The sequence below is a fragment of the Trichosurus vulpecula genome, chromosome 3 (assembly GCF_011100635.1).
Source record: "Trichosurus vulpecula isolate mTriVul1 chromosome 3, mTriVul1.pri, whole genome shotgun sequence".
NCBI classification, from domain to species: domain Eukaryota; kingdom Metazoa; phylum Chordata; class Mammalia; order Diprotodontia; family Phalangeridae; genus Trichosurus; species Trichosurus vulpecula.
Window position 1 is genome coordinate 376,594,429 of NC_050575.1, and position 26,618 is coordinate 376,621,046.

Below are 26,618 nucleotides of genomic sequence, written 5' to 3' on the forward strand. Positions count from 1 at the left end.
CCTAAAATTAGGGCAACTAGATGGTCCAGTGGATAGAGTGCCAGGCCTGGAGTGAGGAAGACCTGAGTTCAAATTTGGCTTCAGACACTTACCCTGTGTGACCCTGGGCAAGTCATTTCACCCCATTTGCCTTAGTTTCCTCATCTGTCAAATGAGCTGGAGAAGGAAATGGCAAACCACTTCAGTATCTCTGCCAAGAAAACCCAAAATAAGGTCACGAAGAGTCAAACACTACTGAAATGACTGAACAACAGCAACAAATCCTAAAATTTGCCTGGGGGTTTACTCGTTTCAGTGCACAGGAATTCCCAGAGAGATACGTGGTGTCATATGGATGTGGCAATTCTTGCCTATTCTAATAGCTGAAGCTGTGTCCATAGATTCTTCATTTCCCCTTACTGAGAAACAATGTTTCTGCACCCAGTTCACCACCCTGTTGTATGTAGGACTGACTTCCCATTTCCTTCTTTTCAATCACCACAGTTAGTCACAAGGATCTTGGCCACAGACAAGGATGTAACACCACCGGATGTGAAGTTTAAATACTCCCTGAGTAAAGAGGACAGCAATTTCACCCTGACAGAAAATCGAGGTATTGTATCTCTATGGGAGGTCTTATTTTAATGATGCTTATCATAATGTCACACTTCTACGGCACTTCAAATTTTATGAAGAATTTCCCATCCCTTCCAACAATTCCATCAACTCTGTCTTCTGGCTGGTCTTCCTGCCTCAAGTCTCTCCCTACTCCGCTCAGCAGTCAAATCAATCTTCCCAAAGCACAGGTAGGATCATACATCCCCTTCCTATTTAATATTTTCCAGTGGCTTCCTATTACATCTAAGACTGAATGTAAAATACTCTGTCATTTAAAGACCTCCATTTCCCACCCCCTTCTTACCTTTTCCATTGTCTTCCACCTTCCTCTGCTCCACGTGGTAACATTGGCCTCCTTGGTCGTCCCTGCATAAGACATCCCATCTTCCATCTCTGGGTATTTTCCCTGTCTGTCCCCCGTGCCTGGAATCCTCTCTCCTCATCTCTACCTCTTAGATCCCCTGGCTTCCATTCCCAACTAGAGTCCTCCCTTTTACAAGAAATCTTCCCTGATCCTCCTTCATGCTAATGCATTCCTTCTGTTTGTTATCACTAATGTATCCTGTCTTTAGCCTGTTTACACAGAACTCTTTGCCTGTGGCCTTCCCCTTTGGACAGTGAGCTTCTTAAGAGCGCTCTCTTTTGCCTCTCTTTGTATCCTTGGCGCGCAGCAAAGTGCCTGGCACACAGCACGCATTGAAATACATGTCGACTTGACTTGCTAGGTACTAGAAGTATTATTACTCCCATTTTACAGAGAAGGAAAATATAATGGAGAAAGGTTAAGTTATTTGCACAATGTCATGCAATTGGAACCCAGGTCTCCGAATTCCAAGTCTCATGATCTTTGCCGGCTACCACAGTTTTCAAACTCAATTTAAAAAGAGAAAGTACAGCCAAGATTATCAGGCCAAGTTCTTTTATAACCTCAGGATTTACAACTAGAAGAAACTTTAGAGATAATAACATCTAGCATTTATATAGTGTTTTAAGGATTTCAAAGGGCTTTACATATGTTATCTCATTTAATCGTCGTAATAACCCTATGGAGTAATGCTATCATTATGGCTATTTTACAGATGAGGAAACTAAGGTTGGGAGAGATTAAGTGATTTATCCAGGGTCATATAGCTAGTGTCCGAGGCAGGACTTGAACTCAGGTCTTTCAGAACACTTAGAGATCATTTAGTCCAACTCCCCCATTTACAAATAGGGAAAGTGAATTACATACAGTTAGGAAACCAACATGGTAACCCAGGCATAATTTTAGAGGCTGAAAACTCAAAAAAGTGTAACTGAAAGAATGCTGAATCTGTAATAGAAGGATTTGGGTTGGGGATGAGAAAGGAAGGATAGAAAACGGAAAAGAAGGGAAGAACAGGGAGAGAAAGACAGGGAAGGGAATGATAGAGAAGGACAGGGAAGGGGAGGATAGAGAAGAGAAGGAAAGAAGAATAGAGAAGAGAAGGAAAGAAGAATAGAGAAGAGAATGAAAGGGAAAGATAGGGAAGGGAAATATAAGGGAAGGAAGGAAAGGGAAAGATAAGAAAGGGAAGGATGGAAAAGGGAACAGAAAAAGGGAAGAAAAGGGAAAGGAAGGGAAGAAAAGGAAAGGGAAGGGGATGGAAGGGAAGGGATGGGATCGGAAGGGAAGGGAAGGCAAAGCAAGGCAAGGCAAGGAAAGGGAAGGCAAGGGAAAGGAATGAAAAAAGGGAAGGGAAGGCAAGGGAAGGGAAAGGAATGAAAAAAGGGAAGGGAAGGCAAGGGAAGGCAAGGGAAAGGAATGAAAAAAGGGAAGGGAAGGCAAGGGAAGGCAAGGGAAAGGAATGAAAAAAGGGAAGGGAAGGCAAGGGAAGGGAAGGGAAGGGAAGGGAAGGGAAGGGAAGGGAAGGGAAGGGAAGGGAAGGGAAGGGAAGGGAAGGGAAGGCAAGGGAAGGCAAGGGAAAGGAATGAAAAAAGGGAAGGGAAGGCAAGGGAAGGGAAGGCAAGGGAAGGCAAGGGAAAGGAATGAAAAAAGGGAAGGGAAGGCAAGGGAAGGCAAGGGAAGGGAAGAGAACAAGCATTTATTAAGAGCCTACTATATGTCAGGCACTATGCTAAGCACTTTACAAATATTATCTCATTTGAATCCCAGTTCTGTCCCAGTCATTTACTACCTGTATAACCTTAGGCAAGTGAATTAGCTTCTTTAGGCCTCCCTCAGTTTTCTCTTCTGTAAAATAAAGGGTTGGACGGGAGGATCCCTAACTCCTCTTAGAACCTTGTATAAGATGCTATGAGCCCACAACAACATTGTGCCAGACTCCCAGGATATTAGCAGTTGTATCAGGCCCAGTGACTTTACCCAGACCTACTTTCCCTTTCAGACAATTCAGCCAACATCACAGTGAAATATGGTCAGTTTGATAGGGAGAGAGCCAAGGTTCACTACCTTCCCGTGATCATCGCCGACAATGGGAAACCCAGCTTAACAGGCACCACCACCCTCGTCATCACAGTCTGCAAATGCAATGAGCACGGGGAGCCCACGTTCTGTGAAGAGCCAGCCATGCAGGTTGGAGTGAGCATCCAGTTCCTTGTGACCATCTTTCTGGTCATCCTCACCGTTGTGGGTAAGTGTGAGAGTCTTGACATTGTAAAGTAGGACCTTATTTGGGTAGAAGGTGGGGAGGGGCGGGGTTTTGAGTAACCAAGAATAAGTGCATGACATGATTTTTAAAGCCTTGGAGTGGGAATCAAGAGATGCACACTCTTGACTTGGCTCTGCCACTGGCTTACTTTGTGACCTTTCATAATTTACTTCCCCTCCTCAGGCCTTAATTCTCTCATCTTTAAAATGAAATAGACAAATTAGATGATCTCAAAAGCCCATTCCACATCTAACATTCTTCATTCTTTGTGGTGTAATAGGCTTAGTCCAGTGTTCTTTCTACTATACCACCAAGAAGCAGGGATTATCATGCCCATTTTACAGAGGAGAGAAGGGCCAGGAACATGAAACAATCTGCCCAAAGTCATGTAGCTTGTAAGTGGCAGAGGAAGGATTGAAACCTAGGTCATCTAACTCCCAGCCAATGCAACAAACAAAATTCAAAATGCCAGCTCTGGATATTTTTGCTGGTGATCCATCATGCCTAGAACTCCTTCCCTCCTCACCTCTGCCCCCCAGCTTCCTTTAAGTCCCAGCTAAAATCCTATCTTCTCTGGGAGGCCTTTCCCAATCCCTCTTAAATCCAGTGTCTCCTCTTTGATAATTATTTCCTATTTATCCCGGATATATCTTGTTTGAACATAATTGTTTGCAAGTGGCCTCTCCCATTAGACTGTGATCTCCTTGAGGGCAGGGACTATCTTTTACTTTTCTTTCTATCCCATTTGATAGCATCAGTGACTTTGGTGACAAAATTTTTTTTTGGGGGGGGGGGGATTCAGCAGCTGATGCTGTAGCATCTGTGGGAGCAGCTGCCAGGCTGCAGCTCCACAAAGGTTGCTTGTGATGGCAGAGGATGGTAGCAGAGGGCAATGGATTATTGCTCTTCCCAAAGCTTTTCAGTCTAGGCTGCAGGATTGTCTCCACTGAGGTCTGAGGGGAGAAGCTGGTCAGTGTAGTGGTGGTCTGACTAGTCTTTAGCTATCTCTTCAAGAGGACTGACAAGGCAACCCAACTGAGCCAGATGCCATTGCATAATAGAATACCAGATTGGGATGTAGTACAAAATATTGGTTCTAGAGCAGGCTTTGCCACTGACTTGTTGTGAGACTCCCTACAAGTCATGCCTTTGGGCCTCAGTTTTCTCATGAGGAGATTGATGTAGATTGTCTCTAGGGTTGTTTCCAGTTCTAAGACTCTTTGTAAACCTTAAAACACTATGTAAACATTAGCTATTATTATTAGAATTGGCAGGAACCTTAAAACACAGAACACAGGGTGTTAGAACTAGAAAGACCTCTAAAACATAAATAACAGGATATTGAAACATTCTTTGCTCACACAATTTAAGGATGCTTCCACTTCTGCCATTGTGTGACATAATTATGAATGTACACTACCATTAGATTGTAAGCTCCTTGAGGGAAGGAACTGTCTTTGGCCTCTTTTTATATCCCCAGTGTTTAGCACAGTTCTTGGTACATAATAGGTGTTTTATAGATTTGATTGATTGATTGACTGACTGTGTGTTCAGAAAGAACTGACATAAATGTTTTACTTGCAGTGCTCGTTGTGCTAGTCCTCCTCCGCCGACGGTTGAAGAAACAGGACAGAGCCCAAGGCAAGAATGTAGCAGAAATTCATGAGCAGCTGGTCACCTATGATGAGGAAGGAGGTGGGGAGATGGATACCAACAGCTATGATGTATCTGTGCTCAACTCAGCCTGCAAGAGCGGCGGGAAGCCACCAGGAGGGAAGCCACCCAGGCCTGCCCTAGATTCACGGCCTTCTCTCTATGCTCAGATCCAAAAACCTCCCAGGCCTGCTCACCCCCAGGCAGTAACAGGGGAGATGGCTGTCATGATTGAGGTGAAGAAGGACGAGGCAGACCACGATGGCGGTGGGCCCCCGTATGACACACTCCACATCTACGGCTATGAAGGAGCCGAGTCCATTGCGGAGTCACTCAGCAGCCTCGTCACAGACTCATCAGATTCGGACATTGACTATGACTTCTTAAATGACTGGGGGCCCAGGTTCAAAATGTTAGCCGAGCTATATGGCACTGAGCCTAGCCACGAGCTAATATATTAAAGTCACCACTGACTGGGGGCTGTGAAGGACAGTGGTTGTCAAAAGCCAGCCACAACTGGCACAGAAGGCTGAATTCTCATACTAGGGATCAACAAAACCCTTTTTGTTTGGATCCCAGAAACCAGACCCTTTGCAGGAAAATGTCCAAATCCCCAAGGTCACCTGAGAGAAACTATAAGGATAGGCTTAGCCACTTTGTAATTTCTTGCACATAATAGATACTCAATAATGGATTGTTGAATTCACTTGAATTTGGAAGATGTAGAAAAATAGCAGAGTATAATCATACACCTCATACTCCATTTATCCACACCTCTGGAGAGGCAGTGGGATGTAATGGAAAAAACCCTGGATTTGGACCCAAGTTCAAATTGTGCCTCTGCTAATCACTACTCGTGAATGTGAAAAAGTCACTTCTCTGGGCTTCAATTTCCTCTTTTGTAAAATGAAGTGGGTGGACTGGTTGTTGTCCTTCGGTGCTCAAAGAGGACCAAAATGACATCACTATGTCAGGGTCAAGGTACAGCGTGTCCGAGTATGGCCGATCAGACCAAGACAATCTCTAAGGTCTCTTCCAGCCCTGTAACCTAGGATTATGTGAAAAACATGGCCATTCTGACAAGGACGTCACCACCATCTACCTGATGGCAGATACCATGTGAGAGAGCAAATTTCCCACTTCTATATGGTTTGCCTTGCCAACTAAGCAAGAGCTGACAGCTCGGTAACACACAGTGCTTTGGGAGAGAAGATGTCTAAGGGAAGCCAAGTCAACGCATTTGCTTTGCTTCAAATTTGCTAGTAAATCTCCGTAGGTTATCCTTACTCCCTCTGAATCAACAATATAAGAAGGACTTTCCCCCACACACCATACCCAGTTCCTTAAATCTGCTAACCACAGTGACCATCTTCAGACTTTGGAGGCTAAAGTGGTTAAAATTCTAAGGAGCTTCCTTAATGAATAGTATCTTATGGGTCAGTCTGGTTTGGGTTCCATGTTTACAAAGAAGTAAACTTGGTGACCTGAGGCCTCTGGATGTGATCTATCCAGCTAGCTAGGCTATTTCCTTTCAGTGAAGCCCCAGAAGATCTCACAAATCTCTCTCTCTCTCTCTCTCTTCTCTCTCTCTCTCACACACACACACACACACACACACACACACACACACACACACATTCTTATCTCTTAGAAATGCATCCTTCAATCAAGTATGTATTCACCCTTGTTCTCTTAGATCCTCTTCCAAATACACACACACACACACACACACACACACACACACACACGCACGCACGCACACAATCTCAGAGTTGGAAGAGATCTCAGAAATCATATATCCCAACCCCATTCCTGCTACAACATCCCAGAAAAGTGGTCAGATGGTCTTTGCTCAAAGACCACCCCCAGGGAAGGAAAACTCACTACCTCCCAAAGCAACTCATTCTATTTTTGGAAAGCTCCAAGGGTTAAAAAGTTCTTATACTGAGGTAAAAGCTGCCCCTGCAACTTCCACCTAATTATAATCCTGCCTAATTTTTCCTCATTCTGCCCTCTGAATCCAAACACACTAATTCTTATCCTTCATCCTGGTAGTCCTTCAAACACTTGCAAACAGCTAGCTTGTGTTTTCCCTAAGGAATATGCCTAAATTTTCTTTCCTGCAGACTGATCATCCCCCAGTACCTTCACCTAATTCCTGTAAGGCATGGCCCCTAAGCACCTCACCAACCTGATCCCCCTCCCCTGACTATGTTCTAATTAGTCATGTCATGCCTCAAACTGGACACAATACTCTGGTTGTGCGTTCTGAATTTTCTGCCTCTGGAATTATGCCTATGTAATAGTCTACACAATGCAGCACTGGGTCACATTAGCTATTGGGACTGCCACCTCACACTATTGATGTATTCAACTTGGAGTTGACTATACCCCATCAATATCACATCATTCCCAGGACAAAGCCAGGCACAGCTCCCAACATCACTCTACTAAACTTAGTACTGTGGCATTGAAGTGTCCTCTGAACTCCTCTCCCAAGCTTTGTAATACAGATGAATTTTTCCTCACAGACTGGATGTCAGAGATGGGAAATGCCTCACCACATAAAAGGGTTCAGGACCACCTTTTGTCTGTCTCCTAACTTGCAACCTTGAACATTTAAAGGATCTGTGATTTTGTTCTCATTGGTACTCCCCCACAAAACAATGCACATTGCAACCTCCCACAGTCTTTGAGAGTTGCTATAGCTGAAAAGTTCGTTAACTTGTGCCCAACCTGGTGAGGTACCTTTCTGAATTTAAGTAGTCTGGTCCTTATACTACAGATACACAGTCACATGATCAATACTTCCTGTTTAGTAAGAAGCACATATTCCACTGACAAAACCTTTGTGAATTCTGAGTCACCTGAACACTACAGCGAGACACCAGAAAAGGAATTCAAACAGAGATTGAATCTTCAAATGCTATCTAAATGGCAGCCACTATCGTATGTCCTTTCCCTTAGAAACACCACCTGACAAAAGTACACTTCAGTCCCCCTGAAGACCCAAAGGACCCAGCTCTGTTGCCTTGACCTTGATCTGAACCCTTCATACCTACCACCAGCATTTGTTTTCCCCTTTGGAAAAGGGCCTGAAAGGGCCCTCTGTCCCTCTTTATCTCAGGGCTAACTGGCTGTAAGGTATCAATTGCCTCCTCTTTTGGCTGGTATCCCAATCCAGTGCCCAAGTTCGTGCCAGCCCAACTAGGCCATTCTTCTCATGCAGATCCAGTAAAGGAACAAAGAAAAACTTGCCCAGACCTGACTCATATCCCATCAGGAACCACCTGTAGTAATCCAAAATTCAAACATTCTTTGGCAAATATGTATCAAAAAGTTCACCGTTCACACAGCCAGAAGAAATATACTGACAATCCTGGTAGTCTCACTTTCTAATCTATGCAGCAATGTCTTAAACCTGTTTGGGGTGCTTTCACTCTGTGACAAAATGTAGATAACACTGAAATATTTCCTTAACCCCTCACTAGTTGGTGTTTTTTTCTACATAAAAGTATTTTACTAATAATACTGACAGACATATATATAGCTCAAAATATTGGTTCATAATTAGCTGTGTGTTAGTCAAATTAACTTAATATTAATTCAGTTTATGTTAGTTGGATAAAGTTTCGTAAAACCTTTCTTTCCCCACCCCATCCCTCTTAGTATAGTAATTGTTTTCTGGAGTTATTAACTGTACATTGACCAAATTACTGCACTGAACGTACTGTATTTTTATATTTGGGGTTTTTACTTAAATAAAAGAAATTCTTGAGGCTGTTTTTTGTGGGTTCTGTTTCACCGTTTGATCACTAAACTGAACAGTCAGCACCAATCACATCTGGCTGATGTACCTTGGAGTAAATTCAAACTTCCCCACCATGGAGATGGGAAGGCAGAAGACAGAGCCACCAGCTGCCAGTCCTGGCTTTGACGTGCTTTAGCTATATGGCCTTGAGGAAACCACATTCCCTTCTCTGGACCTCATTTTTTTTATATGTAAAATGAGGGGATTGGACTAAATTATGCCTAAGAAAGCGGAACATCAGAGCTGAAAGGACCCTTAGAATGGAGGATGTCAGAGCTGGAATGGACCACAGGATTTAGACTGCCTCCAACTCTGAGATCGATTCCAGCCTTAACATCCCATGTTCTAAGGCTTCTTTTAGTTCTAGGAGTAGAAGAGAATCTGAATCTGCTCCAGAAAGATGCAGGAAATCAAAGATCATTGAGAGACCACTCCAGAGAATCCTCAAAATGGAGCCATCATCCAATCTTAGAACTTCTAGAAGTGGCTAAAGTGTGGAAGAGACTCATGGGAAGTGTGTAGGTGAGTCCATAGATCCCACTTTCTCCCAGCCATTCTCTCTCCGTTCTCCCTCCATACGGACAGGGCTGATTGGGTGGTCTCCAAGGTTTAATCCTGAACCTTCTTTGGTTATGTCTCTAAACTCTCTCAGAGGGTAATCTCATCAGATCCCACAGATTCAATGATCACTTCTGCACAGATGATCCCAAATCTTTTTGTCTGATCTTAATTCTTCCCTTGAACTCTAATCCAGTACCACCAACTGCTCTCTCCTTCTAGATATGCTGCAAGCATCTTAAACTCATTACTTCCAAAATGGGACCAATTATCTTTTTCCATAACTCCATGCCCCTCCAAACTTTCTCACTTTTGAGCCCTCCTTGACTCTTCCCTCTCCTTTGCCCAATTCCCATTCTCCTATATCAATCAGTGGTCAATGCTTATCACTTCAGCCTTCACAACATCTCTCACATCTTTCATCACTGCACTTGAAACAGAGTTTAGCACATAGCAGGCACTTGGGAAATTCTTGTTGACTTGTCAGTTGCCTTCTCTTCTGACTGGCATCCAAATCCAGTGCTTAGGCCCATGCCAGCCCCCTTGGTCCATTCCCCTCATGCAGGTCCAGTAAAAGAACAATCTGACCCCTTCTTTCCACTCCCATGGACACCACCATAGTCTAGGCCAGGGCTGTCCAAAATACAGCCCATGGGCCTCATGAGGCCTGCAGTGCGATTTTATGCGGCCCGCCTGTGGGTGTTAATTTGCACAAGCAAAAAAATAAAATAATAATTTGTATGGAATGCGTATTAGATTTTTTAATTCCATCACTAATAAATAATCTCATTGATATTAATTTTCTTTGGTATTTTTAAGCAGTATTAAGGACAGAACATATCACACGGAATTTTCAATAAATCTGTGGGATGTGTTCCATCTGTACAATGCAGACTAGTCAGTATTCACCTACCTTTATACTTTTGTGTTGTCGCTTTGTTGTTTCATGTTTGTTTTCGTGCTTTGCTCCTTCGTCTGTCATATTGATGACATATTAGTGTACTGTATTTTTTATTCTGGGTGCAGCCCTCAAATAATTATTTTATTTTAATACAGCCCTAAGATAACCTAAGGTCAGACAGCCCTGGTCTAACTTCCCTCACCCAGGCTACTGAGATAGTCTCGTAATTGGAATCCCTTTATCCAGTATGTCCTCTCTTCAACCCATCCCCTGCACACCTGCCAAAATAATCTTCTGGATTGGACAGACATAAGTCTGTCCATGCTTGAAATCCCTTTGTGGCCTCTAGCATAAATACAGATTTCTCAGCCTGTCATCTGAGATCTTCCAGAGTCTAGCTTCACCCTGATTTTCCACAATTCTTCCACATGACTTCCCTTCATGCCCTTTGGGTTCCAGTCAAATTAGACAGCTCTGTTCCCAAAATTCAATATTCCATGCCCTCCTTCTCAATCAATCAATAAACATTTCTTAAGCACCTCCTATGTGCCGGCACTGTACTAAGCACAGGGATACCAAAAGAGGCAAAAGACTGTTCCTCCCCTCAAGGAATTTACTATCAAATGAGGAAGGCAACATGAAAACAAATAGAAAACAAGCTACAAGCAGGATAAACAGGAAATAATTAAAAGAGGGCAGCCAGCTGACACAAGGGATGGGGCACTGGGTTTGGAATCAGGAAGATTCTTCTTCATGAGTTCAAATCTGGCTCCAGACACTTATTAACTATGTAGCCTTGGGCAAGTCACTCAGCCCTGTTTTGCCTCAGTTCTTCATCTACAAAATGAGCTAGAGAAGGAAATGGCAAACCATTCCAGTACCTTTGCCAAGAAAATCCCAGATGGGGTCACAAAGAGTCTGACATGACTGAAACAACTCAAAAACAACAAAAATTAAAAGAGGGAAAGCATAGAGACTAAGAGGGTTTGGAGAAAGCTTCCCATAGAAGATGGGATTTTAGCTGGGACTTAAAGGAAGCTAGGGAGGTCAGTGTGCAGAGTATTCCAGGCATGGGGAACAGCCAGAGAAAATACCTGGAGCTAAGAGATGGAGGGTCTCGTTCCTGGAACAGCCAGGAGGCAGGCGTCACTGTTATCGATGAGTATAGATTGGGTAGTAAAATGTAAGAAAACTGGAAAGGTAGGAGAGGACGAGGTTACCAAGGACTTTGAATGTCAAACAAAGCATTTTGTATCTGATCCTGGAGGCAATAGGGAGCCACTGGAGCTTGTTGATTGGGGGACATGATCAGAACTGCATTTTAAGAAAATGACTTTAGTGGCTGAACAGAGGATGGATTGGGGAAAGACTTGAGGAAGGCAGATTGACCAGCAGTTGCAGCAATAGGTGTGAGGTAATGAAAGTCTACACCAGGGTGGTGGCAGTGTCAGGGGAAAGAAGGGGGCAAATGGGATAGATGTTACAGAGGTGAAATGGACTGACCTTGGCAAGAGCTTGGATATGGTGGGAGGAAGAGGGTGGGGAGAGAGTGAGGAACGCAGAATGACTCCCTGGTTGTCAACCCAAGGGACTGAGAAGATGGTAGTGTCCTCCACAGTACTAGAGAAGGTAGGTAGGTGGGAGGATTTAAGGGGAAAGATAATGAATTCTGGTTTGGATACGTTGACTTTAAGATGCTACCCAGCCATGCCCCATGCTTGGAATGTAATGCCTTCTCATCTCTGCCTCTCAAGTAACCTTATCTGCCTACGAGGCTCAGTCAGGTACCATCTCCTCTGTAAAGTCCTTCTTGATTCCTGCAGTTATGAGCACCCTCTCCCCCCCAAATTACCTCCTATTTACTTATCTGTGCAAATGTTGTGTCTCCCCAGTGGAATGTAAGCCCCTTACAGGAGGCAGAGACGATTTTGTTTTTTGTCTTTATATTCTGAACAGCTAGCATGGGCCCTTGCACGTAATCAGTCCTTCGTAAATGTAGGTCACCTTGAATTGAACTGAGAGGAAGAAAAGGAAAATGGAATTATTCCCCTTGTACAGAGTAGCAAAATGAAAGGCTGTACCAATGTGACTAGCGTTCCCTTCCTAGCCCTCAACAATGACTGAGTGCCCAGAGAGCGTTAAGAATCCAAGACTGAGTTCCATGCAAAGAGGACAATTCAAAAGAGTCACTCAATTTGACTCTAAGTTTTGAGGACCTTTAAGCTAGGCTTGAAAGGGACATATGTGTCAATCCAGAACTCAAATAGGTTGGTTCAAACCAAAGGATCTAAACAAGAGCTCAGAAGGGGCCCTCAGCCCCTTTGTTCAGTACAAAGTAAGTAGAACTTTGCCTCCCCTGCAATGGGAGTTACTTCCTCCTTTTTCAAGAGGCCCAGATCACCAGTTAACAGGCTCTTTCTCTGGCTTCCTCTGGTCCTCTCTTTTCTTTTTCTACCTACAGCCAAGTCCTGTCCTGCTGTTTACATTCCCTGGTATTTCCTTGGCCAGAGAGATGAATATAAATTCAAAATCCCAGAAGCCTAAGAGAACCCATAGCATCCCTTCCTCCCACAAGGGAGGAGAATCTGTCCCCACTTTGAGAGAGCAATCATATTCCTATATTTCTAGTAATCTTTTCTCACTCAACCTCAGTTTCCTCATCTGTAAAATGAGGGTGCTTATCTCTGCACAATTTATCTCAATTGAACGAAAAAAAGGCTTTGAAAACCTGAAAGCACTAGAGATCTATCTTTGCACCTCTTCTACATAAGAAGCACCCAGGAAATGCTTGCTGAATTAATGGAATGAAAGAGAAAAAGAAAACAAAATTTTGAAACTAGTCTAATTAAGCCACTCAAACAATTAAGCAGCTAAAATGGAAAATATTCATTTATTGACGTGCTCATCACTGATTAACACACAAGGAGATCATACAATTCAGAATATGTGGCATTGAAAGCCCATGTTGCTAGAGAAAGAAATTATTTTCCTTTGAAACGTCTCTTTACAAACCTTTAGCTTTCAAACTAGATGGTCCCATATTCCTAACATAATTAAATGTCACCATTTCAAAAGTCTCTAATGAATGTGGCATTCTTTAATTGTCATGTATGACATCTTCTCTAATGAATGCTATGGGTTATATTATGAAGAAAGAACAAAGGGGGAAATAACCCCATTTGGTCTATTTTGTGTTTTGTTTTGTTTTTGTCTGCTAAAACTCAGAAAACTGACCGTGAGCCCTTGGCAATGACCTTAGCCAGTAAGGGGCAGCAGAGAGCTGTCTATGGTGAAGTTGGGTTCTGGGAGGAAGAGGGATCTAAGGATTATAATTAGACCTTGAATGGGGGTAGCTTTTCCTGCTCGCCAGGAATTTCACAGAATCACAGGATCTCAGTCCTTCTAGGGACCACGTAGTTCAACCAGAGCAAACCCTACCCGTATCCATGCCTTGGACTTCAATGACGACTTCAATGCAAAAGACTCCTAAATCATTGTATCCAACCTTCCTGTCCATCCTGGACTCTGGTCCCACCCACACCCCCAGCTCCCCGCCAAACATCTCCACTTGGATAACTCCTTAGATTCAACCCAGCCCAGACTAAATTCATCATCTTTCCCTGATGGCTTTTCTGAATGAATTTTACTATTTTAGGGTATCCAGGTTAATTATCTCATCTATCTCCTTTCTGGAGACTAGATCCCTTAGTAACAAGTAAGTAACTGACAGATAATACCATGAGTACTCAGCGCTCTCAAATATTTTCCTTCCTATCAAGATACAAAAACAAATTTTAAAAACCCTGTACTTGGAGTCAGGAGACCTAGATTCAAATCCTGATTCTGCCACTAACTTTCTGTGGGACACCACACAAATGTCTCTATGGACTCAGGATCCTCATCTCAAAATAATGACAGATAGTACTAGGCAGATATGTGTCCCAATGAATAGAGCGCTTGACCTAAAGTCAAGGAGTCCTGAGTTCAAATGTAGCTTCAGACATTTATTAGCTATATGACTATGAGCAAGTCACTTAACCTCTGACTCTCCTTCCTTATTTGTAATATGGGAACAATATAGCACCTACCACTGAGATTATTGTAAAGATGGAGTGAGATTTATAAAGTGCTTTGCAAACCCGAAGCACTATAGAAATGCTATCATTATTAGCTGTCTACCTCAGTTTCCTCATCTGTAAAAGTTAGGATTATAACAGCACCTACCACCAACACTATTGTATGGATCAAATGAGATCATATTTATAAAGTCCTTTGTAAACCTTAAAGCACCAAATAAAATATTAGCTAGCATTATTGTTGTGACAAAATGACCTCTACGGGCCTTTACAATTCTAAAACCTATGATACTCTGAGGATGTGTCCACCCCAGGGCGGCTGAGCTTTCTTTCTATTCTTTCTTAGTGCCTTCCCTCTGAGATTATCTCCGATTTATCCTGCCTATATCCCATTGGTAGATAGTTGTTTACATGTTGTCTTCCCCATTAGACTTCGAGCTCCTTAAGAGCAGGGATGAATTTTTTGCCTTACTTCGTATCTCCAGTCTAGTACAGTGCCTGGTACATAGTAGGTGTTTAACAAATGTGTGCTTGTTGACTGACTATCATCCTATGGAGTTCCACCTAGGATTTTCCAGGGACCTAACAATTCTCCCCAGCTGTTCTAGAATAGCTGGAAACTCTGTCCTAAAAGAATGTAGAGGGGCCTAGATTTAGAGGTGCATGCTAGCTGTCATTCAGGGTTTGAAGGGCTACCCTGAGGAAAAAGGATTCTGCTTTTTCTGCTTGATCCCAAAAGACAGAACTGGGGTCAGGGTGAATACAGAGAAAGTTTGTGACCAGATGTAAAGAAAAGCTTCTGGCCTGGGCTGCCTCTCTATAACTCACTGGAGATCTTCAGAGAAGCCTCTTGCTTAGATTGTTACAGGGAGATTTCTATTCAGGTAAAGGTTAGTTTTGGTGACCTCCTAGGTCCCTTTCAGCTGGGAGACTCTGTCATGATGGGACATGGCCTAGAACAGTCAAGAGGTGGCAGTGTTTGCTAATTCTGGGCAAAGGCTCAGACTTGGAAGGAGACCACAAAGGGTGACTACACTGCCCCGAGCCATGCATAGGTCAGAGCACCCCTCTCCCCCAAAGCCAGAGCAGTTGGCTTCTTAGCCAAAATCCACAAGCCAGGCAAAGTTTCTGAACTTCACTTATGGACTTGCATTGATAAATGGGTGCCCTCTAACCGAGTTTGTGACAAGAGGGATCAGATGCACTCGACAGGACCAAATCAGTTCCTTGTGAGGTGTTGGTAATACCACCATCAAAATGCTTTTTCTCCCTAAAGTATTTTAATTTCTTAAAATAAAAAGTAATTTTTCCCCTTCTGAAGATGCCACTAAGCAAAATCGGAAATGCAAGGGAAATGCTAACGTCAACACATCTCCATAAGATTCAACAAACTTTCCATTCATCACACATTTCAAAATTTCTACTCTGAGCAAGGCACCGTCCCTGAAAAATACTAATGAAGACACATCCACTTAAAAACAACCACCAAACTGCTAATGAAGAGATGTCCCTAGGGAAATACACCCAAATTGTCAATGACACTGATCTTCATGAAATGCACCTAAAAAGCTAATGATCTGGAGTTCAGATCCCAGCTCTGATGTTTTACTCCTTTGGTGACCATGGACGAGGCATTTATTTCGCCTCAGTTTCCTTATTTATAATGAGGAGATTGTAACAAATGGTCTCTTAAATTCATTCTAATTTGAATTACCTGTAATTCCTGTGACATGATCCTGGGAATTGAAAACATAACAAACAACAACAATACTAAGGTATTTAATGTCTACATAGAAAACTGTACTCAATTTAAGATACAATACCAACACAGTAATAGCAAAAACAGTTGGTATGAAATGTAGCAATGACTGGGAGACAGTTTGAGCCCAGCCTTGAATCCCTTATTCAAATTACTGAGTAGAACTTGGTATGACTTTCAAGTCACAGAGGGAGCCTTAGCAAAACATTGTATTAATCACAATGTACACAGATCAATCAATCAATAAACATTTATTAAGCTCCTACTATGTGCCAAGACTGGAACAAATGGCATCAAGTTTAATGGATGAATTGTAAATAGAAATACACCACTACTTCGGTTCATGGAAATTCTCCAGTGAAAACAGGATGTCATTTGTACTAAGTGATAAATAGGTCAAAGTTTTACAGAAATACTTCTAAAACAGATTTTATTTCACAAAACAATAGTAAAGGCTGAAAACAAATGCACATCATTGGATTTGTCAAATATAACCAGAATTATTTCACTCCAGATAAAGACTATCGAAATAGTTAATAGGATCCATGACCAAAAGCAAAAGGCTCTCCATAGCTGCCTCCATGTAAACTCAATCAGCAGTAAGTCAACAGAGACATGATATGCAAATGGTTGAGTCATGCAGATGTGTTTATGGGAATGGGACAAGGAGGTGGGGTTATGACAACAAAGCAGGACCAGGTCATTACCACTAGAAATTACAGAAAGCTTGTTCTTACGGAACCTGGACATATTGATCAATACATAATGCAATGAAAAGGTGTAAATTGCAGCATTATCACTGAAGGGTGCAAAAATGTAGGATGTAGCAGATACTTGAAGAGACACAACCAGGTGGCTAGAATAACTAGCAGATGACAAGCCTCATGCTACAAATATAAACCCCAAAATACTCTTGAGAAGGCAATAAAAACCAAAGCATCATCCCAAACAGAGCTGTTAGCCACAATCCCTGGGCATAAAATGGATCCATTAATATTTTAGAACAACTTTTTTAATAGATGTCACCATAAAGAATTCTCATGAATCTCCAAACTGACAAAGAAGGAAAAGCTTTCAAAGTACAGAGATCTAAGCAGAAGAAAGTAAAACTATGTGGGAAACAGGACAAGGTACTTGTCCTCCCTATCATCCCATCTGCTCCTTGAGTTGTCCCACACGTGCTTGATGCTTTCAGTGAGTCTACAGAAGATGAAATTATATCCTGAATTTTTTTAATTTCAAAAAGGTTTCATTTTATCCACTTTTTCTGATAGCCTGAAAAACACAGAATGAATGAATGAACACTGAATGAATTAATTAATTAAAAGCATTTATTAAGTGCTTACTATATACAAAACATTATGCTAAGTGCTAAGGATACAAAGAAGGAGGTTTAGGCTAGGAGTCAGGTGGAAAAGTTCCATGGTCCTTAAGTCAGAGATGGTGTAACAACAATGTTGTTAGCAGCTGCTGTGGGGATATAAGACCAATAACACTAGCACACAGGAGGGCTGCTAGCACAGGTTCTTTGATCTGCTTTCCTAAGGAAAGCAACTTTAAGGGGTTTGCAACTCATTTTAATTAAACATTCATATATCATTCACTTAGTTCAGGGGAAAAAGTTAGCACCCTGAACTTCAGAGAAAACACAAACAGAAATTACAAGCAGAAATTATATAAACAGAGCAAATAACACAAATCAGCAGACAGCGCTTCTGTCTGTCCATAGCAATACATACATAGTTACTAGAGAGAGAAGCACCAACATCTGGGTTTTCAAAGCCAGGAGGCTTCTTAATGGCTACCCAGATTCCTGTCTGGCCAAATCACATGAACACTCTTCCCATGAGTGAGCCCCCAAAGCAAAATGCTAACCTCAGACTATATATACACTTCTTCAGGATCAGAGGGCATCACAACCATGTGATTCAAACTCGTGACTTAGGGTTTCTTGTGACTTAAGCAGGTCATCAAAGACTCCTGCTTCAAACAAAGACAAGACCCAATCAAAGGCACTTGATTGCCTTAGTGCTAAGGAGCACTCCAAAAGAAAAAACAGCAGAAAGTCCCACTTTGCTTGCCCTTACATATGGTAGTGCCTCCTTATTAAATAATGTCATTTCTACTGGTTATTATAATGGTTTCTTTTTTATTTTTTTAAAATTTAATATATTTTATTTTTCCCCAATTACATGTTAAAACAATTTTTAAACATTTTAATAAAGTTTTGAGTCCCAAATTCTATCCCTCCATCTTTTCCTACCCCCTCCCTGAGATGGTAAGCAATCAGATATAGGTTATACATATGCAATCATATCATAACTGTTTCTGATGGTGACCCATTTGGCAGTATCAGGACTTAAGTGGTGAGAATTTTATTTTCTGGGTCTTCAATATATAAAATAATCATAGCAATACAGCTACTGTTCTCAGGCTTTTTCAATCTAATCCCCTTTTGAAAAAAAATAAGAAAAAGCAAACAGTAATAATGATATTAATAATGATAATTGTCATTATTCTAGTCTCATATGGTTTGTGAAGAACTTCAATGTACACCATCTACTATGACCCTAAGAGAAATACCACCAAGGTAATACGTTATTGTTTAGTCATTTTTTGGTCATGTCCTGACTCTTTGTGACTTCATTTTGAGGCTTTCTTGGCAACTGGAGTGGTTTGCCATTTCCTTCTCTAGCTCATTTTACAGACGAGGAAAGTGAGGCAAACAGAGTCAAGTGACTTGCCCAGGGTCACACAGCTGGTAGATGACTGAGGAGGATTTGAACTCAGGAAGAGGAGTCTTCCTAACTTCAGTCCTGGATCACTGTGCACTATGGCGTCACCTAGCTGCCAACACATTATTAGTTCTGCCTTGTAGATGACAAAACTGAGAATCACAGAGGTTAAGAGATCTGCCAACGGTCACATAGCTACTAAGCAAAAACATCAATATGGACACCCTACCCAGGTACTCTTAGCTCTAAGCCCAACCCTCTTTCCACTGGCATGCTTTCTCAGAAGGCTGATGAAGACTCACCCTCTACAATGGAGCCAAAATATCAATGGATCTTTGAGAAACCTCTTCACTTTCCAAGCCACATTCACAGAAGTGCCTCCCATTCCATCCTCACAGCATCCCTGTGAGCTGAGTACGACCGATGTAATTATCCTCATTTTACAGACGTGGAAACCGAGGCCCAGAAAGGTGATGTGTGTCACTTTCCAAAGATGACACAGTGACCGTGGGAGAGGGAGGGCTGAAGCCCTGGGTCTCCTTCTGTCCAATCACAGCTTTTTACGATTGTAACCTAATGCCTACCACAGGGCCCTTTGTTTCATAGAGGTAACTTAGTAAGAAGAAGGCTGGGGCCCTTGTCCTCCAGATGCTTAACTCCATTTGTTAATCATCTTTAAAGTCCATGTTTAAGAATGGCAGATTTTTAGAAATGTTTTTGCAAAGTAATATAATCCTCCCTCCCATTTCTATAGGGATTTGCCCAATTAAAATATGGAGACCCTACCCAGGTACTCCATCCTTTGTCTAATTTGATCCTCATGTTACATACTGAGGATGATCCAATGCAACACCATAAGAAACCTCAGAAATTAGTCCAACACCCTGCATCTTACAAATGGGGAAACTGAGGCCCAGAGAGGGCAACTGACCTGCCCAAAGTCCCACAGCTAATAAGTAGCAGATTTGAACTCTGGTCTTTTGATATGAAATCCTGTGCTGTCTCCATACCACCACTTGGCCTCACTGGCAACACTTAGGGAATTATCCCAGCTTCACAAAAAGAGGAAACTCACAGAAAGTTGACAGGGCATAGTGGAAAGGACCTCTGGACACCTGTGCTCATAACCTGGCTCCCACGCTCACCAGCTATGTGACCTTGGGCAAATCATTTCCCTTCTCTGAGCCTCAGTCTCCTCGTCTGTGAAAAGCGAACAATAATACTTGCCCTGCCTCTTTCCCAGGGCTTGTTGTGAGGAAAGAGCTTTATCACTCAGTGTCACATGACAAGTTGATGGCAGATGTCAAGACTCCTGGTCCAGTGTTTTTTTCCCACTGCATCTGTCTCCCTAGAAAGAGAAGAGCTAATTATTCTCTCCCCTTCAGGATTGTCCTGACCCAGCCATATTGGATCGCTTGATGCTTTCCTTCAATGGGCCTTCCATCTCCCCTCTACCCCAATTCCCTATTCAGTACCTTTCACAAGATAGATTCCGTGCATGGAATGCGCTGCCCCTCCCCCTTGTATTAGAATCCTTAGCTTCCTTCAAGGCTCATCTGGCAGGCAGGCGGGGGAGGGTCCATAGCCATCATCCTAGGAAGCATCACTGTGGAGATGCAGTCAGGCAACTGGTCCTGAAGGTACCCTCACCATGCCTATTGACAGCCCAGATAAGTTCTTAGCACTATTAAGTGATTCAACATCACACCAATAATAAACAATAATTAAAAATAAAGTACTTTTACTTTCACAAAGTGCTTTACAAATATTCTTGTTTTATCCTCATCACAATCTTGGGAGGCAGCTGCTATTATTATCCCCATTTTACAGATGAGAAAACTGAGGCAGACAAAGCTTAAGTGACTTGCCCAGAATCACACAACTAGTAAGTATCTGGGTGAGGACTTGAACTCAGGTCATTCTGACTCTAGCTCCAGCTCCCTATCCATTTTATCACCCAGATGCCTAGCAGACATCAGAAACTGAGATGATTTTGTCAATGAAAGTGGCATTAAAGAAAAGGTGTTACCATCTGCTCTGTGGCTGTACCCTAAGCATCATGGGACCTTTCCATCTGACTTGTAGCTGAAACCTTCTATGTGTTCTGTGGTCTTCTCCCTTTGGAATGTGAGAGCACAAACAGTGCCTTCTATTGGTATCCCCAGCCCTTTTGCTCATAGTAAGTACCTATACTATTCATTCATTCGAGGTCCCTTATATCTGTAATAGTTAATATTCTAAGATCCTCTCTAGCACCAACATTCTACATTCTCTCTCTCTGTCTCTCTCTTTCTGTCTCCATCTCTATCTCTTTCTTTTCTCTCTTCAGCTCTGTCTCTGTCTCTCTCCTTTCTCTCCCCTCCTCCTCTCTTTGTCCTCTCTCTCTCTCCTCTCTGCCTCTCCTTTCTTCCTCTCTGTCTCTGTCTATATCTGTCTCTCCTTTCTCTCCCCCTCCTCTCTCTTCTCTCCTCTCTGTCTCTGTCTCTCTGTGTCTCTCTGTCTCTCTCTATCTGTCTCTCTGTTGCTCTCTGTCTCTCTTTCTGTGTCTCTCTCTCTATCTCTCTGTCTCTCTGTCTCTTTGTGTGTGTGTGTGTCTCTCTCTGTGTCTCTCTCTCTTTGTCTCTCTCTGTCTCTCTTTCTCTGTCTCTCTCTCTCTCTGTCTCTGTCTCTCTCTCTCTCTCTCTCTCTCTCTCTCTCTCTCTGTCTCTCTCTCTCTCTCTCTCTCTGTCTCTATCTGTCTATCTATCTATCTCTATCTGTCTCTGTGTGTGTGTGTGTGTGTGTGTGTCTCCCCACTTACAAATTCTCCTTGCACTGAGCTGAAACCCTACTTCAGATACGACCTGAATAAAGCCAAAAGTTCCAAAGAAGCCTCTAGGTACTTATAACTATGCACACCTCTTAAAGACCAGAGACATTACCGCTAGAGCACACAAGACCCACCAAAGATAAAAGGCCTCACGGAGATGAGAAACGGATAGCTCTCTGGGAATGCACCGGCATTTGAGGTCTGTTCGTTTGATCCCACTGCCAAAGAAAGCCGAACTGTGGTGTTTCTGAAAAGAGGTGGGGAAGGAATATTTTTTCTAAAGAGGTCCATGGAGAAAACCTCTCAGCCTTCAGGTCTCAAAGACTTTATTAATCACTATATGAAAAAGATTCGGCCTATTCCCATCGATGCAGTCCTAACAGAAAAGAGCTCACGCTTCCATAACCCTCTAAAGTCTACAAAGCACCTTACTCATATATAACAAGCCTGTGAGGTAAGTAGCAAAGTTATAACTATCCCTACTTAGAGATGAGACCTAGAGAGGAGAAATTACTTGTCAATTGTCATACAATCCTGTTCAACAGGAATTTATTAAATGCCTAATACTGTGTGTTTAAGGCAGCATAAGAAGTTCTGAGAAAACAAAGATAACCCCAAAACCTTCCCTGCCCTCAAGGAACTTACACTCTACAAGAAGTTGGTTTTATTTTCTTTTTATAGAAAGGGAAGAGAAAGAGCCAGATTCAGTGAGATGATTAGTATAGGAAACTCTCTGTACCAAAATACATTGGCACATGCTCTGAGATTAGAGTATTAAAAGTTATCAGAGACAAGAGTATTAAGAGTTATCAGAGACAAGATCGGGGCTTTCTAACTCCAAGACTGACATTCTTACTCCATTTTACTCACTGTCTCTCACAGGAGAGATAAACATGTCAACAGATGAGCATGTACATGGACAGAGAATTACAACCAAGAGGATGGCTTACCTTAGGAGGTGACAGGTGAATTTTACCTTGAATGAAGCTAAGGATTCTAAGACGTGGAAGGAGGCTAGAGGAGAGAGAGATAGAGGCCCAGAAGATGGAACGAGGAGGTCAGAGAGCAGGAGGTAAGCCTATTTGACTGAAACCTGCAACATATGAAAGGGAATCATGGGAAACAAGCCTGGAATGGCTGACTAGAACCATATCATGAAGAGCTTTAAACAACACGCTGAGGAGTTTGTATTTTATCCCCAAGTCAATGAGAAGTCATTGAAAGTTTCTATGCAGGGAAGAGACATGAGAGTTTAGGATCTAGCTCCCAGTCTTTCTCTCCATCACAATTTGGGGTGATCTTATATGTGTGAGCTTCAGCATACATATTAATATTTCTTCATCATGAACTATGGTTATTAGACTTTTATAATATATTTGAATACATTTATACGGCATATTCCTAGTTTTATAAGCATACTAATTCCCAAGTTCATCAACCTGATTAACTCCCATAATCCTTATCTTCACTCCATTTGCAACAACATACAAGGATGGGTAGTCAATCTATCAACAAACATTCATTAAATGCTTTCTACAAGCCAGACACTGTGCTAGGCACTGGCAATACAAAAGACAAAGACAAAAGCAAAAACCAATAAAACAGTGCCTGCCCTAAAGAACCTGTTTTATGCTTCACTTTATAATTTTATAATCAGAGTGACACTGACCAAGGTTATCTCTCCTGCTATGTCTGTCAAAGAATCCTATGATTTTGACCTAAGTATAGGAGGTGGTTTGTTGGACTAGCACCTCTAAGGCAACATTTTGATCTACCCAACCAAATGCTTTTTATAATCAATAAACAATAAGCACATTTCTCTGTGGACTCCAGAAAGATCTTGTATTCTCTAGAGAATACAAGAAGGATTTTATATTCTCTACATCTATCAATCAATCGGGTAAAGAAGGAAATGGCTTTCTGGGGATGTGTCTGAATTCAGAATCTGTCCATTTGGTCCCTATTGCCTAAAGATGCTGTATATTCATTATTTCTGAAGTGGGATAGGAAGGAATGTGCCTTCACATCTCAAAACTTTTTATTAATTGGGATATGGATAAGAGATGTCTGGGGTGGCCACCCACATTTTGCCTCTCACATAGGGAGTTTTGACAGTACTTGCTCTCTGGGTGGTGCACTCTCTCCAAACTTCTCTCTCACACTGCCAGATCTAAATTCCCAGAAAAGAGTCACCACCACATGACTACACTCAAACTCTCTCAGAATCCTCAGGTATCCTTTCTGTGGGGCAATATACACCCTTACTCTCCACTCTAGCTCTTGATCCCCCACTGATGCTCTTCCATTTGTAAAAAACCAGCTGGTTACAACAAAGACACAATTGAATCTTGAATATGGCTATTTACTTAGCAATAAGGCAGAAGAAATAATAATAAAATTATTTATAACAGCTACCATTTATATAAGTACTCTAAGGTTTAGGGGCAGTTAAGTGGTGAAGTGGATAGAGTGCCAAGCCTAGAGAAGTCTTCCTGAGTTTGAATCTGGCCTCAGACACTTACCAGCTGTGTGACCCTGGGCAAGTCACTTGACCCTGTTTGCCTCAGTTTCCTCATCTGTCAAATGAGCCAGAGAAGGAAATGGCAAACCATTCCAGTATCTTTGCCAAGAAAACCCCAAATCAGGTCACAAAGAGTTGGATACAACTAAAAGAACAACTCAACAACAATAATGTTTGCAAAGGGATTTTAAAATATTATCTCATTTGATCCTCATAAAAATTGCTATTATCATCTCCATTTTACATATGAGGAAACTGAGGTCAAATGATTTACCCAGGGTCACACAGCTAGTAAGAGTCTGTCTGGATTTGAACTCAAGTCTTGAAGCTGTAGTAACCTGAGCTTTAACTCAGTGGTAATTATAAAGAGCCAGCCAGTGTGGCTTTATTCAAAAGACTCCATGTTAGACTCACCTCTTAGTACAATGGGATGGATTTAAAAAGAGCTTGGATGGCTGAACTCAAATCATAGTTGTGTTCATGACTCAATGTCAGAATGGCACAAGGTCTCCAAAGGGATGCCCTAGGGATCTGTGCTTGATCTTCTGCTTTCTAACATCTTTTCAATGACTTGGATAAAGGCATTGAGGACATGCCCATCAAAGTTGCCAATGACACAAAGATGAGAAGAATTAACATGCCAGATGATAGAGTCATGATTCAAAAGGATCTTGACAGGCTAGAGCATTGGACTGAATCTAATACGATGAATTTGAATAGGGATAAATACAAAGGCTTATGCTTGTCTACTAAAAAGATCAACTCTGCAAGTATAAAATAGGGGAGGCATGGATAGACAGCAGTTGTTCTGAAAAGGATCTGAGGTTTTAGGGGACTACATGCTCAACATGAGTCAGTAGGGTCTTACGGTACCCAAAAAAGTTAATGCCATCTATGCATAAGCTTCCAGAAACAGGGAAGTTATAATACTACTGTATTCTGCCCTTATCAGACGTCATCTGGAGATTCGTGTTCAGTCCTAGGCACCATGATATAAGAAGAAGAACAAGAATAAGCTGGAAAGAGTCCGGAGCAGGTCAAGCAGGATGAATAAAAACTCTCAAGTCAATGATGTGTGATGATCAACTGATAGACCTAGGCGTGTTTTGTGTGGAAAGGAGTGGGGGTGGGGAGGAGAGGGATATCACTCTTTGATATTCCTTCCTCCTTCCTCCCCTTCACTCCCCACCTGTGCAGGTAGTGGATCCCCTCTCCTTGGAGGTCTTCATAAAGAGGCCTGATGACCACTTGTCAGGAATGTTAGTGTGAGGACCAGTAAAACAATTGGGGGGTGGCACCAAGGGCCTCTGTCTCAGGCTTCAATCTTTTTTCACACTGTTGTTTTCAGACCTAGTTCTGGAGGGGTTGGAAGTTGTTAGTGCTTCCAAGGTGGTGTGATCTGGGAAGAGGTGTGGACACTTCTCTCTTGGTCTGAAATCTGGTCCTTAGCCAGGAAGGGCCCATAATCCCTTGGAATTTCAATCCATACTGCTCCTCAAGGCCTCTCCTCCCTTGGGACCAGAAATGATACTATTCCTTGGGGACCCTGATCCTTGGGGCTGGAAGTAATTCTGCCCTTCAGGGCTTCCACTCCCTCTTGACTGAAAGTATTCCTTTCTACCCTTGAACTATGACCCAGAAGTGGATAGAGGCAATGTAGCTGCCAAATACTGTTTGGTCCTGCATCCAGTGCTAGCATAGGGATACCCTGTAATCTCTTTCTGACCAGATGCCAGGTTCCCTCACCATCCAGAGTTCCTAAAGTTACTCCTGCTTCTGTCACCCCCACCCAGTCCCACCACTAATGTTTCATCCACGTGGGCTCCAGGCCAGCTCCACCATGTCACAGATCTCTCTTTCTGGCCTCCTATGTTGTCTTGGACTGAAATAATGTCTCACTTTAGCCTTTTGTTGGTTCTGCCACTCCAGAATTCAATTTTTTTTTTTTTGCAGGGGGGAAGGCCGGGCAATTGGGGTTAAGTGACTTGCCCAAGGTCACACAGCTAGTAAAGTGTTTCAAGTGTCTGAGGCTGGATTTGAACTCAGGTCCTTCTGACTCCAGGGCCAGTGCTCTACTCACTGCGCCACCTAGCTGCCCCTCCAGAATTCAATTTGAGGCATTATTTTAAAGTTGTTTGGAGGTGAATGTTGGGAGAGCTCAGCTTTCTCTACTCTACCATTTTGACTTTGACTCAAGAAATCCCAATAAAAACATTTAAAAGAAAATATGCTCACTACCTAAGCAAAATTTAGGGATCTCAAAGACAGGATGCATAGAGACAATCTAAGGGTCATAAGTTTCCCAGAAGAATGCTACAGGACAAAAAACCTTAATGTCATAATGAAGGAAATGATAGAAGAGAATTGCCAGGAACTTCTGATCATAGAAAATGAAATCCCAATTGAAAGAATTCACAGATTGCCTCAAAAACCACAGCAAGATTGCAAACTTGAAGATACATAATGGTTAAATTTAACAATTCAATTCAGAAACAACAAGTTCTGCCAGCCATCAGGAGGAAGATCTTCACATAAAAAGGAAAAGACATTTGAATAACACAAGACTAT

The 26,618-nt window shown here is 42.3% G+C and overlaps 1 protein-coding gene across 2 annotated transcripts in view; it reads left to right on the top strand.

The window, feature by feature from the left end:
* CDH5 (cadherin 5) overlaps positions 1-8,665 on the top strand; it is a 53,118-nt gene extending 44,453 nt beyond the window's left edge. For both annotated transcript variants that reach the window (XM_036750158.1, XM_036750159.1), the window contains exons 10-12: positions 484-592; positions 2,964-3,209; positions 4,812-8,665. In XM_036750158.1, coding sequence (XP_036606053.1) covers positions 484-592; positions 2,964-3,209; positions 4,812-5,341 — 885 coding nt within the window. In that variant the 3' untranslated portion in view covers positions 5,342-8,665. The remainder of the gene's footprint in view (positions 1-483; positions 593-2,963; positions 3,210-4,811) is intronic.
* Positions 8,666-26,618: the final 17,953 nt, after the last annotated feature.